This window comes from Rhinopithecus roxellana, chromosome 15 (genome assembly GCF_007565055.1).
Source record: "Rhinopithecus roxellana isolate Shanxi Qingling chromosome 15, ASM756505v1, whole genome shotgun sequence".
Taxonomy (NCBI): domain Eukaryota; kingdom Metazoa; phylum Chordata; class Mammalia; order Primates; family Cercopithecidae; genus Rhinopithecus; species Rhinopithecus roxellana.
The window spans coordinates 119,431,245-119,445,310 of NC_044563.1; the positions used below are offsets into that span (position 1 = coordinate 119,431,245).

Here is a 14,066-nt window from a genome sequence, read left to right on the forward strand (position 1 = left end):
TTGGGGGAAAGAGTGGGGTGGGGAGGGATAAAAGGCAACAAATATGGTGCAGTGTATACTGCTCTGGTGATGGGTGCATCAGTATCTCACAATTCACCGCTAAAGAACTTACGTAACCAAATACCACCTGTACCCCAATAACTTACGGCAAAGTAAAATAAATTAATAATAAAAGAAGAAAACCCTGTTATTAATTAAAACATAATATCCAAGATTATACTTTATAATAACCTTTAAAATTAAAATTATATTTTATAAAGTAATGTTTTAATCCATGTCACTTAGTACATTCTGAACAGTTTTCTTTCCGTATTTCTCTAATTATAGAGCTTTAACTTAAATGTGACATTAGAATGTCAGCCTCTGAAGTTGTTAGAGAACACTTCCTCTCTGAAGTTCTAGTTTCCCTTTGTTAGGTTAATAAAGTAGGCTCCATCTTAATTGACATAATTATCTTTATCATTTCTAATGATTCACTTTCATTTATATTAAGGTACTAACTATAGAGGCTTTTGGGAGGATTGATTTCCTGATTTAGTTCTCTATGGTACTTTGGATAAATTACTTTAACTTACTGTTTTGCAGCTTAATTGGGTCAATGATAATTGTATGTGAGTATATTAGATAAAATTCATATGGAAATAACCTAGCTTATTACCTGTACTTTATGTTCGGTGCTCAATAAATATTAGTTAGATTCCTTTTTTGCCATTACTCTTTCCCCAAATCTTCTGATTTGTTAGGTGATAAAAACACGATAGAAGATAAAGAATTTTTTTCATGTACATCCCTGGGTTCATTATTCTGTTGTTTGAATAGTAGGATGGGGTACCATCAATGGCCAGGCCAGGGTCAAATACCCACCCAAAATGCAGGTAAGGCAAGTGAATGACAGCCCACCAGAACCATGTGTGAGGCAGTCTCTTACAAGAAAAGTGAATATTAGATAGACAAAATCAGGTCATGTCTAGTATAAAAAAGAGTGACTCGAGTCCTTTTTCCCAGTCAGTGAGACTGAAATTAGAAAAGGTTTAGTTTTCCTTTCTTGCTCTTTTCTCTCCCATGTAATGTAATGGTAAAAAGTATTTTTTATTAAGTTCAGTGTTTAAAACTATCAAATATGTATTTATCTGTTTAGCTTTTCTGTGATGCTTTTTTTCAAGTCTTATGGATTTATTTTTTAAAATTTTATAGATATTGATAATTTTATTGATATTTATGGGGTACATGTGATATTTTGATTCATGCAAGAATGTATAATGATCAAAGGGTGATTAGTGATGTTGAACAATTTTTCATATACCTGTTGGCCATTTGTGTGTCTTTTTTTAAAAAAATCTATTCAGATCCTTTGCCTACTTTTTAATGGAATTCTTTGTTGTTGTTGTTGTTCAGTTGTTTGAATTTCTTGTATATTCTACATGTTAAGCCTCTTGTCAAATGAACAGTTTGCAAATATTTTCTCCCATTTAACATGTTGTTTCTTCACTCTGTTAAATGTTTCCTTTGCTGTGAAGAAGCTTTTTACTTTAATATAGTCTCATTTTTCTATTTTCGTTTTTGTTGCCTATGCTTTTGAGATCTTAACCATAAAATCTTTGCCTAAACCAATGTCCCGGAGCATTTCCTCAATGTTTTATTCTACAAGTTTTGTAGTTCCAGGTCTTTTGTTAAAGTCTTTAATCCATTTTGAATTGATTTTTGTGTAAGATGACAGAGGGAGGTCTAGTTTCATTCTTTTGCATATGGATATCCAATTTTCCCACCACCATTTAATGAATAGGGTGTCCTTTTCCTAATATATTTTCTCGTTCCTTTGTTGAAAATCAGTGGACTGTAAATACATGAATTTATTTCTGTGTTCTTTATTCTGTTCCATTGGTCTGTGTGTCTGTTTTATATCAATACCATGCCGTTTTGGTTACTGTAGCTTTGTAGTATATTTTGGAGTCAGGTAGTGCGATGCCTCTAGCTTTGTTCTTTTTGCTCAGGATTGCTTTGGCTATTCAGGCTCTTTTGTGGTTCCAAACAAATTTTTGGATTTTTTTTTTTAATTTCTGTGAAGAATGTAATTAGTATTTTCATAGGTATTACATTGAATCAGTAGATCGCTTTGAGTAGTATGGCCATTTTAACAATACTAATACTTCTTTTTTTTTTTTTTTTTGAGTTGGAGTCTTGCTGTGTTGCCCAGGCTGGAGTGTAATAGTGCAATCTCGGCTCACTGCAGCCTCCAACTCCTGGGTTCAAGTGATTCTTGTGCCTCAGCCTCCTGAGTAGCGGGGATACAGGCAGCTGCCACCCCGTCCTGCTAATTTTTTATTTTCAGTAGAGATGGGGTTTCATTATGTTGGCCAGGCTGGTCTGGAACTCCTGACCTCAAGTGATCCACCCACCTCAGCCTCCCAAAGTGCTGGGATTACAGGCATGAGCCACTGCGCCCAGCCACAACAATGTTAATACTTCTGATCCATGAGCATGAGATATCTTTCCTTTTTTTTTTTTTTTTTTTTTTGGTATCTTCAATTTCTTTCATCGATTTGCTGTATAGTTTGCCTTGTAGAGGTCTTTCATCTCCTTGGTTAACTTTATTCCTAGGTTTTTTTTTTTTTTTTTTTTTTTTTTTGTAGCTGCTGTAAATAGGATTGCCTTCTTAATTTCTTTTTCAGTGAGTTTGTTATTGAAGTCTAGAAACATTACTGATTTTTCTGTGTTGATTTTGTATCCTGCAGCTTTACTGAATTTGCTTATTACTTCTAAGAGTTTTTTGGTGGAATCTTTAGGGTTTTCTAGACATGAAATCATGCTAATCTATAAAGAGGGACAATTTGACTTCCTCTTTTTCAGTTTGGATGTCTTTTATTTCTTTCTCTTGCCTGATTGCTGTGGCTTCGACTTCTGGTACTATATTGAATAGGAGTGGTGAAAGTGGACATCCTAGTCTTGTTCAGTTCTTAGAAAAGGCTTTCAGCTTTTCCCCATTCAGTGTGATGTGAGCAGAGGGTTTGTCATTTTTGACCTTTATTATGTTGAGGTATGTTCTTCCAATGCCTAATTTTTTGAGAGTTCTTGCCTTGAAGGTATGTTGAATTTTATCAAATGTGTTTTCTGTGACTATTTTGATGATTATCTGGTTTTTGTCCTTTGTTGTGCTGATGTGATATATTATGTTAGCTGATTTGCATATGTTGAACCATTCTCTGTGATGCTATAAAATTTGTTTTTCTTTAAAACCTCTGTGGGATCTTTTACTACATCTTTATTTATTTATTTATTTATTTATTTATTTATTTATTTTTTATTATTGTTATACTTTAAGTTCTAGGGTACATGTGCATAACGTGCAGGTTTGTTACATATGTATACTTGTGCCATGTTGGTGTGCTGCACCCATCAACTCGTCATTTACATCAGGTATAACTCCCAATGCAATCCCTCCCCACTCCCCCCTCCCCATGATAGGCCCCGGTGTGTGATGTTCCCCTTCCCGAGTCCAGGTGATCTCATTGTTCAGTTCCCACCTATGAGTGAGAACATGCGGTGTTTGGTTTTCTGTTCTTGTGATAGTTTGCTAAGAATAATGGTTTCCAGCTGCATCCATGTCCCTACAAAGGACTCAAACTCATCCTTTTTTATGGCTGCATAGTATTCCATGGTGTATGTGTGCCACATTTTCTTAATCCAGTCTGTCACTGATGGACCTTTGGGTTGATTCCAAGTCTTTGCTATTGTGAATAGTGCCGCAATAAACATACGTGTGCATGTGTCTTTATAGCAGCATGATTTATGATCCTTTGGGTATACACCCAGTAATGGGATGGCTGGGTCATATGGTACATCTAGTTCTAGATCCTTGAGGAATAACCATACTGTTTTCCATAATGGTTGAACTAGTTTACAATCCCACCAACAGTGTAAAAGTGTTCTTATTTCTCCACATCCTCTCCAGCACCTGTTGTTTCCTGACTTTTTAATGATTGCCATTCTAACTGGTGTGAGATGGTATCTCATTGTGGTTTTGATTTGAATTTCTCTGATGGCCAGTGATGATGAGCATTTTTTCATGTGTCTGTTGGCTGTATGAATGTCTTCTTTTGAGAAGTGTCTGTTCATATCCTTTGCCCACTTTTTGATGGGGTTGTTTGTTTTTTTTCTTGTAAATTTGTTTGAGTTCTTTGTAGGTTCTGTATATCAGCCCTTTGTCAGATGAGTAGATTGCAAAAATTTTCTCCCATTCTGTAGGATGCCTGTTCACACTGATGGTAGTTTCTTTTGCTGTGCAGAAGTTCTTTAGTTTAATGAGATCCCATTTGTCAATTTTGGCTTTTATTGCCATTGCTTTTGGTGTTTTAGACATGAAGTCCTTGGCTATGCCTATGTCCTGAATGGTACTACCTAGGTTTTCTTCTAGGGTTTTTATGGTATTAGGTCTAACATTTAAGTCTCTAATCCATCTTGAATTAATTTTCGTATAAGGGGTAAGGAAAGGATCCAGTTTCAGCTTTCTACTTATGGTTAGCCAATTTTCCCAGCACCATTTATTAAATAGGGAATCCTTTCCCCATTTCTTGTTTTTGTCAGGTTTGTCAAAGATCAGATGGCTGTAGATGTGTGGTATTATTTCTGAGGGCTCTGTTCTGTTCCATTGGTCTATATCTCTGTTTTGGTACCAGTACCATGCTGTTTTGGTTACTGTAGCCTTGTAGTATAGTTTGAAGTCAGGTAGCATGATGCCTCCAGCTTTGTTCTTTTGACTTAGGATTGTCTTGGCAATGTGGGCTCTTTTTTGGCTCCATATAAATTTTAAAGCAGATTTTTCCACTTCTGCGAAGAAACTCATTGGTAGCTTGATGGGGATGGCATTGAATCTATAAATAACCTTGGGCAGTATGGCCATTTTCACAATATTGATTCTTCCTATCCATGAGCATGGTATGTTCTTCCATTTGTTTGTGTCCTCTTTGATTTCACTGAGCAGTGGTTTGTAGTTCTCCTTGAAGAGGTCCTTTACATCCCTTGTAAGTTGGATTCCTAGGTATTTGATTCTCTTTGAAGCAATTGTGAATGGAAGTTCATTCATGATTTGGCTCTTTGTTTGTCTGTTACTGGTGTATAAGAATGCTTGTGATTTTTGCACATTGATTTTGTATCCTGAGACTTTGCTGAAGTTGCTTATCAGCTTAAGGAGATTTTGGGCTGAGACAATGGGGTTTTCAAAATATACAATCATGTCATCTGCAAACAGGGAGAATTTGATTTCTTCTTTTCCTAACTGAATACCCTTGATTTCTTTCTCTTGCCTGATTGCCCTAGCCAGAACTTCCAACACTATGTTGAATAGGAGTGGTGAGAGGGGGCATCCCTGTCTTGTGCCAGTTTTCAAAGGGAATTTTTCCAGTTTTTGCCCATTCAGTATGATATTAGCTGTGGGTTTGTCATAAATAGCTCTTATTATTTTGAGGTACGTTCCATCAATACCAAATTTATTGAGCGTCTTTAGCATGAAGGGCTGTTGAATTTTGTCAACGGCCTTTTCTGCATCTATTGAGATAATCATGTAGTTCTTGTCTTTGGTTCTGTTTATATGCTGGATTACGTTTATTGATTTGTGAATGTTGAACCAGCCTTGCATCCCAGGGATGAAGCCCACTTGATCATGGTGGATAAGCTTTTTGATGTGCTGCTGAATCCGTTTTGTCAGTATTTTATTGAGGATTTTTTAATTGATGTTCATCAGGGATATTGGTCTAAAATTCTCTTTTTTTGTTGTGTCTCTGCCAGGCTTTGGTATCAGGATGATGTTGGCCTCATAAAATGAGTTAGGGAGGATTCCCTCTTTTTCTATTGATTGGAATAGTTTCAGAAGGAATGGTACCAGCTCCTCCTTGTACCTCTGGTAGAATTCAGCTGTGAATCCTTCTGGTCCTGGACTTTTTTTTGGTGGGTAGGCTATTAATTATTGCCTCCATTTCAGAGCCTGTTATTGGTCTATTCAGGGATTCAACTTCTTCCTGGTTTAGTCTCGGAAGAGGGTAAGCGTACAGGAAATTATCCATTTCTTCTAGATTTTCTTGTTGATTTAGTAGAGGTGTTTATAGTATTCTCTGATGGTAGTTTGTATTTCTGTGGGGTTGGTGGTGATATCCCCTTCATCATTTTTTATTGCGTCTATTTGATTCTTCTCTCTTTTCTTCTTTATTAGTCTTGCTAGCGGTCTGTCAATTTTGTTGATCTTTTCAAAAAACCAACTCCTGGATTCATTGATTTTTTGGAGGGTTTTTTTGTGGCTCTATCTCCTTCAGTTCTGCTCTGATCTTAGTTATTTTTTGCCTTTTGCTAGCTTTTGAATGTGTTTGCTCTTGCTTCTCTAGTTCTTTTAATTGTGATGTTAGAGTGTCAATTTTAGATCTTCCCAGCTTTCTCTTGTGGGCATTTAGTGTTATAAATTTCCCTCTACACACTGCTTTAAATGTGTCCCAGAGAATCTGATATGTTGTATCTTTGTTCTCATTGGTTTCAAAGAACATCTTTATTTCTGCCTTCATTTTGTTATGTACCCATGGACATTCAGGAGCAGGTTGTTCAGTTTCCATGTAGTTAAGCGGTTTTGATTGAGTTTCTTAGTCCTGAGTTCTAGTTTGATTGCACTGTGGTCTGAGAGACAGTTTGTTATAATTTCTGTTCTTTTACATTTGCTGAGGAATGCTTTACTTCCAATTATGTGGTCAATTTTGGAATAAGTGTGATGTGGTGCTGAGAAGAATGTATATTCTGTTGATTTGGGGTGGAGAGTTCTATAGATGTCTATTAGGTCTGCTTGCTGCAGAGATGAGTTCAATTCCTGGATATCCTTGTTAACTTTCTGTCTCGTTGATCTGTCTAATGTTGACAGTGGGGTGTTGATGTCTCCCATTATTATTGTATGGGAGTGTAAGTCTCTTTGTAAGTCTCTAAGGACTTGCTTTATGAATCTGGGTGCTCCTGTATTGGGTGCATATATATTTAGGATAGTTAGCTCTTCCTGTTGAATTGATCCCTTTACCATTATGTAATGGCCTTCTTTGTCTCTTTTGATCTTTGATGGTTTAAAGTCTGTTTTATCAGAGACTAAGATTGCAACCCCTGCTTTTTTTTTGTTCTCCATTTGCTTGGTAGATCTTCCTCCATCCCTTTATTTTGAGCCTATGTGTGTCTCTGCATGTGAGATGGGTCTCCTGAATATAGCAGACTGATGGGTCTTGACTCTTTATCCAGTTTGCCAGTCTGTGTCTTTTAATTGGACCATTTAGTCCCTTTACATTTAAGGTTAATATTGTTATGTGTGAACTTGATCCTGCCATTATGATATTAACTGGTTATTTTGCTCGTTAGTTGATGCAGTTTCTTCCTGGCCTCAATGGTCTTTACATTTTGGCATGTTTTTGCAATGGCTGCTACCGGTTGTTCCTTTCCATGTTTAGTGCTTCCTTCAGGGTCTCTTGTAAGGCAGGCCTGGTGGTAACAAAATCTCTAAGCATTTGCTTATCTGTAAAGGATTTTATTTCTCCTTCACTTATGAAGCTTAGTTTGGCTGGATATGAAATTCTGGGTTGAAAATTCTTTTCTTTAAGAATGTTGAATATTAGCCCCCACTCTTTTCTGGCTTGTAGAGTTTCTGCTGAGAGATCTGCTGTTAGTCTGATGGGCTTCCCTTTGTGGGTAACCCGACCTTTCTCTCTGGCTGCCCTTAAGATTTTTTCCTTCATTTCAACTTTGGTGAATCTGGCAATTATGTGTCTTGGAGTTGCTCTTCTGGAGGAGTATCTTTGTGGCGTTCTCTGTATTTCCTGAATTTGAATGTTGGCCTGCCCTACTAGGTTGGGGAAGTTCTCCTGGGTGATATCCCGAAGAGTGTTTTCCAAGTTGGTTCCATTTTCCCCCTCACTTTCAGGCACCCCAATCAGACGTAGATTTGGTCTTTTTACATAATTCCATACTTCTTGCAGGCTTTGTTCATTTCTTTTTCTTCTTTTTTCTTTTGGTTTCTCTTCTCGCTCATTTCATTCATTTGATCCTCAATCGCTGATACTCTTTCTTCCTGTTGATCGAGTCGATTACTGAAGCTTGTGCATTTGTCATGTATTTCTCGTGTCATGGTTTTCACTCTGTCATTTCGTTTATGACCTTCTCTGCGTTAATTACTCTAGCTATCAATTCTTCCACTCTTTTTTCAAGATTTTCAGTTTCTTTGCTCTGAGTTCGTAATTCCTCCTTTAGCTCTGAGAAGTTTGGTGGACTGAAGCCTTCTTCTCTCATCTCGTCAAAGTCATTCTCCATCCAGCTTTGATCCGTTGCTGGCGATGAGCTGCGCTCCTTTGCAGGGGGAGATGCGCTCTTATTTTTTGAATTTCCAGCTTTTCTGCCCTGCTTTTTCCCCATCTTTGTGGTTTTATCTTCCTCTGGTCTTTGATGATAGTGACGTACTGATGGGGTTTTGGTGTAGGCGTCCTTCCTGTTTGATAGTTTTCCTTCTAACAGTCAGGACCCTCAGCTATAGGTCTGTTGGAGATTGCTTGAGGTCCACTCCAGACCCTGTTTGCCTGGGTATCAGCAGCAGAGGCTGCAGAAGATAGAATATTGCTGAACAACGAGTGTACCTGTCTGATTCTTACTTTGGAAGCTTCCTCTCAGGGGTGTACTCTACCCTGTGAGGTGTGGGGTGTCATTCTGCCCCTAGTGGGGGATGTCTCCCAGTTAGGCTACTCAGAGGTCAGGGACCCACTTGAGCAGGCAGTCTGTCCCTTCTCAGATCTCAGCCTCTGTGTTGGGAGACCCACTGCTCCCTTCAAAGCTGTCAGACAGAGTCGTTTGCATCTGCAGAGGTTTCTGCCGCTTTTGTTGTTGTTGTTGTTGTTGTTGTTTAGCTGTGCCCTGTCTCCAGAGGTGGAGTCTACAGAGACAGGCAGGCTTCCTTGAGCTGCTGTGAGCTCCACCCAGTTCGATCTTTCCAGGGCTTTGTTTACCTACTTAAGCCTCAGCAATGGCGGGCACCCCTCCCCCAGCTTCGCTGCTGCCTTGCAGTTAGATCTCAGACTGCTGTGCTAGCAATGAGGGAGGCTCCGTGGGCGTGGGACCCTCCCGGCCAGGTGTGGGATATATTCTCCTGGTGTGCCCGTTTGCTTAAAGCGCAGTATTGGGGTGGGAGTTACCCGATTTTCCAGGTGTTATGTGTCTCAGTTCCCCTGGCTAGGAAAAGGGATTCCCTTCCCCATTGCACTTCCCAGGTGAGGCAATGCCTCGCCCTGCTTCAGCTCTCACTGGTCGGGCTGCAGCAGCTGACCAGCACCGATTGTCCGGCACTCCCTAGTGAGATGACCCCAGTACCTCAGTTGAAAATGCAGAAATCACCGGTCTTGTGTGTTGCTCGCGCTGGGAGTTGGAGACTGGAGCTGTTCCTATTTGGCCATCTTGCTCCGTCCCCCTACTACATCTTAATGAGTATCATATGAAATGGTTATAATTAGCAATAAGAAAAAATCTAAGTCTACTTGCTACTGTTTTATATATACACACTTAACATGTTTGCTTGATTATTTTCTATAGGGCTTTATTTACTGTGTGTATGTAAAATTCTTTTTTTTAAATATTACCAATCAATATTTTATTGATGTAGGCTGGTGTATCTAAACTAAATGAAGCTAAAGCTCTTGTGGATGAACTGAACAGAAAAGCTGGAGAACAAAGTGTATTACTTAAAACTAAGCAAGATGAAGCAGATGCTGCCCTTCAAATGATCACAGTGTCAATGCAGGTAATGTTTGGAGTGATCACAAAAATGAAAACAATAGGGAGAGCATTTATGAATGACTGTCAGTGAAAAATAACATTTTCACTTAGGTGGATTTAACAAACGTTGCTTATTCATACTGAGTCAGACTGATGTTATGTACTTAAGCTTTTGTGGAAGGGCATGGTATTTTCCCACATTGTGTAGAATGATTACTCAGTGCATTCAATTGACCATATGCAACTTATGTAGACTCTTTTTATATTTTAAATTGGCATGGATCTGTCTGTAACTGATTTTATGTCTTATACTCTCCCAGTTAGGTTGGTATTTCCTTTAATTTTTCTTAGAATTCTCTCCTTCAGGCTTTGAGAGTTTTCCTTGCTTGTAATTTTCTCAAGATTTATGAAATGTTTTTATTCTTTCAGTACTTTCATGATGTTTTGTGTTTTGAGTATATATTTTTTGAGCTGTTGCCTTTGTTTTGTTGAACCCTTTCAAAGGAGATTTCTCTGAGTTCCTTCCTTGCCCCAGTATTTTATGTCTGCATGCTCTTTCAGGATGCTCTTGTTCATTTTATTGCTCTTACTACCAACTACATGTAACTGTTTTCAAATTTATCTTTTTTATTCCTTATCCTAACTCCTTTTATTAGCTTCAGACTTACTCAATTACTGGCAGGGCATGGTTGCTCACGCCTGTAATCCTAGCTCTTTGGGAGGCCGAGTGGGAAGATCGCTTGAGCCCATGAGTTTGAGACCAGCCTGGGCAGTATAGTGAGACCTTATCGGTACAAAAAAATTAAAAATTAGCCAAATGTGGTAGCATGTGCCTGTAGTCCCAGCTTCTGAGGAGGCTGATGTAGGATTGCTTGAGTTTAAGAGGCAGAGGTTTCAATTAGCTGAAATCATGCCACTGCTCTCCAGCCTGGGTAACAGAGCAAGACTCTCAAACAAAAAAAAAAAAATCGGTTTTATCTGTTAAACATGTCTTTTTGGAAGTCTCTTGGGCATTACAATTTGAAACAGGTTCAAAACTGAACTTACGAGTTTTCTTTCCTGTATTTGTTTCCTCAGGTTATGGTACTATAATATACACTAATTATTTAAGACAGAACTTAAAAATCACATTATACTGAAACTTTTGTTACCTTATCCATTAATGTAATGAGTCATTAAATTCTGTCAATTTTACTTTCCTGACTATGCCTCAAATATGTTTCTCCAACTCCATGTTGGTGACTGTTACCTTGTCAAATAGGGACTAGTCTAATGCCTCTTTTATGAAAATTAACTTTAATATTCATCAGACTAATATATATATCTCAATTTAAAAATAAATGGCATGAACAATCTTAAAAATAACAAAGTTGTGAGACTTAGGATTTCAAGACTGACTTTTCAGTAATCATAAGACAGTGTGATATTAGTGTAGGCGTAGCGGTCATTGGAATGTGGTCAGTTGATTTTACACAAAAACGCCAATTAAATGGGGAAAGATAGTCTTTTTAAAAAATGGTACTGGATATTTAGATGTCCAGGTAGAGAGAGAAAAAGCCCAGAACCTTTCCCTTTTAACTTACAGAAAAATTTACACAGTATGGATGATGGATCTAAGATTAGAACATTAAATTATAAAACTTAGAAGAAAACACAGGAGAGCATCTTTATGACCTTAGGTGAGGTGAAGACTTGTTAGATGTGATATCAAAATAGAAAAAGAAAATTGATAAGTTGGATTTCATCAAAATGAAAACTTCTGCTCTTTGAAATGAAATAAATAAGTTTTGAAATGAAAAGGCAAGTCACCGACTGGGAGAAAATATTTACAAAAAATGTATTTGATAAAGAACTTCTATTCAGAATTTTAAAGAAGTACTACAACTCAATAATAGTAAAACAAAACTCCCAGTTTAACAATGAACGAAAGATTAGAGCAGACCATTTATGAAAGAAGATCTATAAAGGACCAGTAAACACATGAAAAGATGTTAATTTCATTATCATTGAGTAAATGTAAGCTAAAGTCCCAGTGATATACTTCTACATAACCACTAGAATGGGTGAAATAAAAAGACTGAAAACACCTCAGTCTAGTGTGACAAGGCGGGGTGGAGCATCTGGAACTCTTTATAATTGCTGGAGGAAATGAAAAATGCTACAGTTACTTTTCAAAAGTTTAGCACAGTCTCATAAAGTTAAACATATCTTAGTATGTCAGCCAGCAGTCCCACTTTCAGATTTTTAGCTAAGAGAAATCAAAACTTGATAAATCTTAGAAACGTTACACTTAAGTGAAAACAGTCAGACACAAAACACTGTATACTATATGATTCCTTTGTAAGAAATTATAGAAACAGCCAATCTACGACAGAAATCAAATTAGTGAGTACCTGACCTGGTAAGTAATACATCAGAAAATGTACATATAATAATTTTTATACTGTAAAACTTTAGCATAATTTTTTTCTCAAGTATTTTGGAACAAAATTAATATAAATATTTACTTAATGAAATTAGCCATTTTTATCGTTAAAAAAACTGCCAATTATTTTGACCTTAAAAGAGTTATTTGAAATATGAAAAAGCAAACACTACATAAAGGATAACACTGTTAATTGCCATGTATTTATAAAGGAAAATATTCGGCATTATGTGTGCTTTGTGTACTCTCTGGCTAGTGACATTAGTAATACACATTGAGTATGTGCTACTTTTTTCTCTGCGCTGTTCTGAGAAGCAATATTTCTAAGACTGTAGCTAATTTTATTATCCAGCAGAGACCCAGGAGAATAGCTATGCATCTCATAAGTTAATAATTTTGCTTAATTATAAATAGCAGATATTTCTGTTTGGTATTTTGTAGAAAGTACTGTCTGAAGAGATAGCTTAAATACCAAATTGTGTAACTTCTAAGGCTTACAATTCTAGGTTTATGGCATGAAGAAAGTGCAAATTAAATGCTATACAAACTCAGAATAGAGATACCTTCCAATTGGAACAGGAGGTTAATAAAAGAAGGAATCCATGAGCTGTGCCTGGGCTGTTTAAGTGTTCAATGCATTTTATTATGATTATTTAAGAAACTACACATTTCAAGATCTGGGCATGGCAATACATGCCTTTAATGTCAGCTACTTGGGAAGCTGAGGTGCAGGGGACCCCTTGAGTCCGGGAGCCTAATCAATGTAGTGAGACCCTGTCTCAAAAAGAAAAAAAAAAAAAAAGGAAAAAGACTCACAATGACAAATATATACAAAGATGTTCAACCTCATCAATAATCAAGGAAATACAAATTAAAATGATACGTTGAAAGTTATGCATTTCTGCTGGGCGCAGTGGCTCACTCATGCCTGTAATCCCAGCACTTTGGGAGGCCGAAGCAGGTGGATCACAAGGTCAGGAGTTCGAGATCAGCCTGGCCAACATGGTGACACCCCATCTCTACTAAAAATACAAAAATTAGCTGGGCATGGTGGTGGGCATCTATAACCCCAGCTACTTGGGAGGCTGAGGTAGGAGAATCGCTTGAACCCAGGAGGTGGAGGTTGCAGTGACCTGAGACATGCCATTGCACTCCAGCCTGGACGACAAGAGTGAGACTCTGTCTCAAAATAAATAAAAATAAAAATTAAAACAAAAAAAGAAAATTATGTATTTCTATCTTGTTTAAATTTTATGTAAAAAACATTTATTGCTTTGCTAAGTGGAAAAAATTAAAGCACTGAAACCTTTCTGATAGAAAATATGGAGTAAAATATATAATTGGTTTCCCAGGCATTTTGGAAACTCTCTTGTCATAGATTCAAAACTAATATTGGGTAAACATTTAATAGAAAATGTTATTTTGAAATGTTATATTTTAGATTTCATGCTTTTAAATATCATGCATTAAAATTGATTGGAATGCCACTTAAATATTCTTATAGGATGCAAGTGAGCAAAAAACAGAACTTGAAAGACTGAAGCACAGAATAGCAGAAGAAGTTGTTAAAATTGAAGAAAGAAAAAATAAAATTGATGATGAATTAAAAGAAGTACAAGTAAGTTAAAAAACATGCTAAGATCCATTTACATTTTTGCTTACCAGTTATATGTAGAAATTTAAACATTATTTGTAACTCAAGTTGTTTTCTCATAGTATTATAAAATGTGGTTTTCAACCAAAATATTACTTGTAAAAGAGAACAAGAAGGAAAGCCTGCCAGAAAAAGTATAAATCAATGGATGATAATTAAAAAGAATCTTTGTTTTCCATGAGCCATATGGTTTTGATTGTAGAGGGAAAAAATGTGTTAGAT

General features: G+C 37.0%; 1 protein-coding gene across 1 annotated transcript in view; it reads left to right on the forward strand.

Annotated features, from left to right (window-relative positions):
* DYNC2H1 (dynein cytoplasmic 2 heavy chain 1) overlaps nt 1–14,066 on the forward strand; it is a 385,005-nt gene that overhangs the window by 99,961 nt on the left and 270,978 nt on the right. The window contains exons 55-56 of the mRNA XM_030918805.1: nt 9,653–9,790; nt 13,695–13,808. Coding sequence (XP_030774665.1) covers nt 9,653–9,790; nt 13,695–13,808 — 252 coding nt within the window. The remainder of the gene's footprint in view (nt 1–9,652; nt 9,791–13,694; nt 13,809–14,066) is intronic.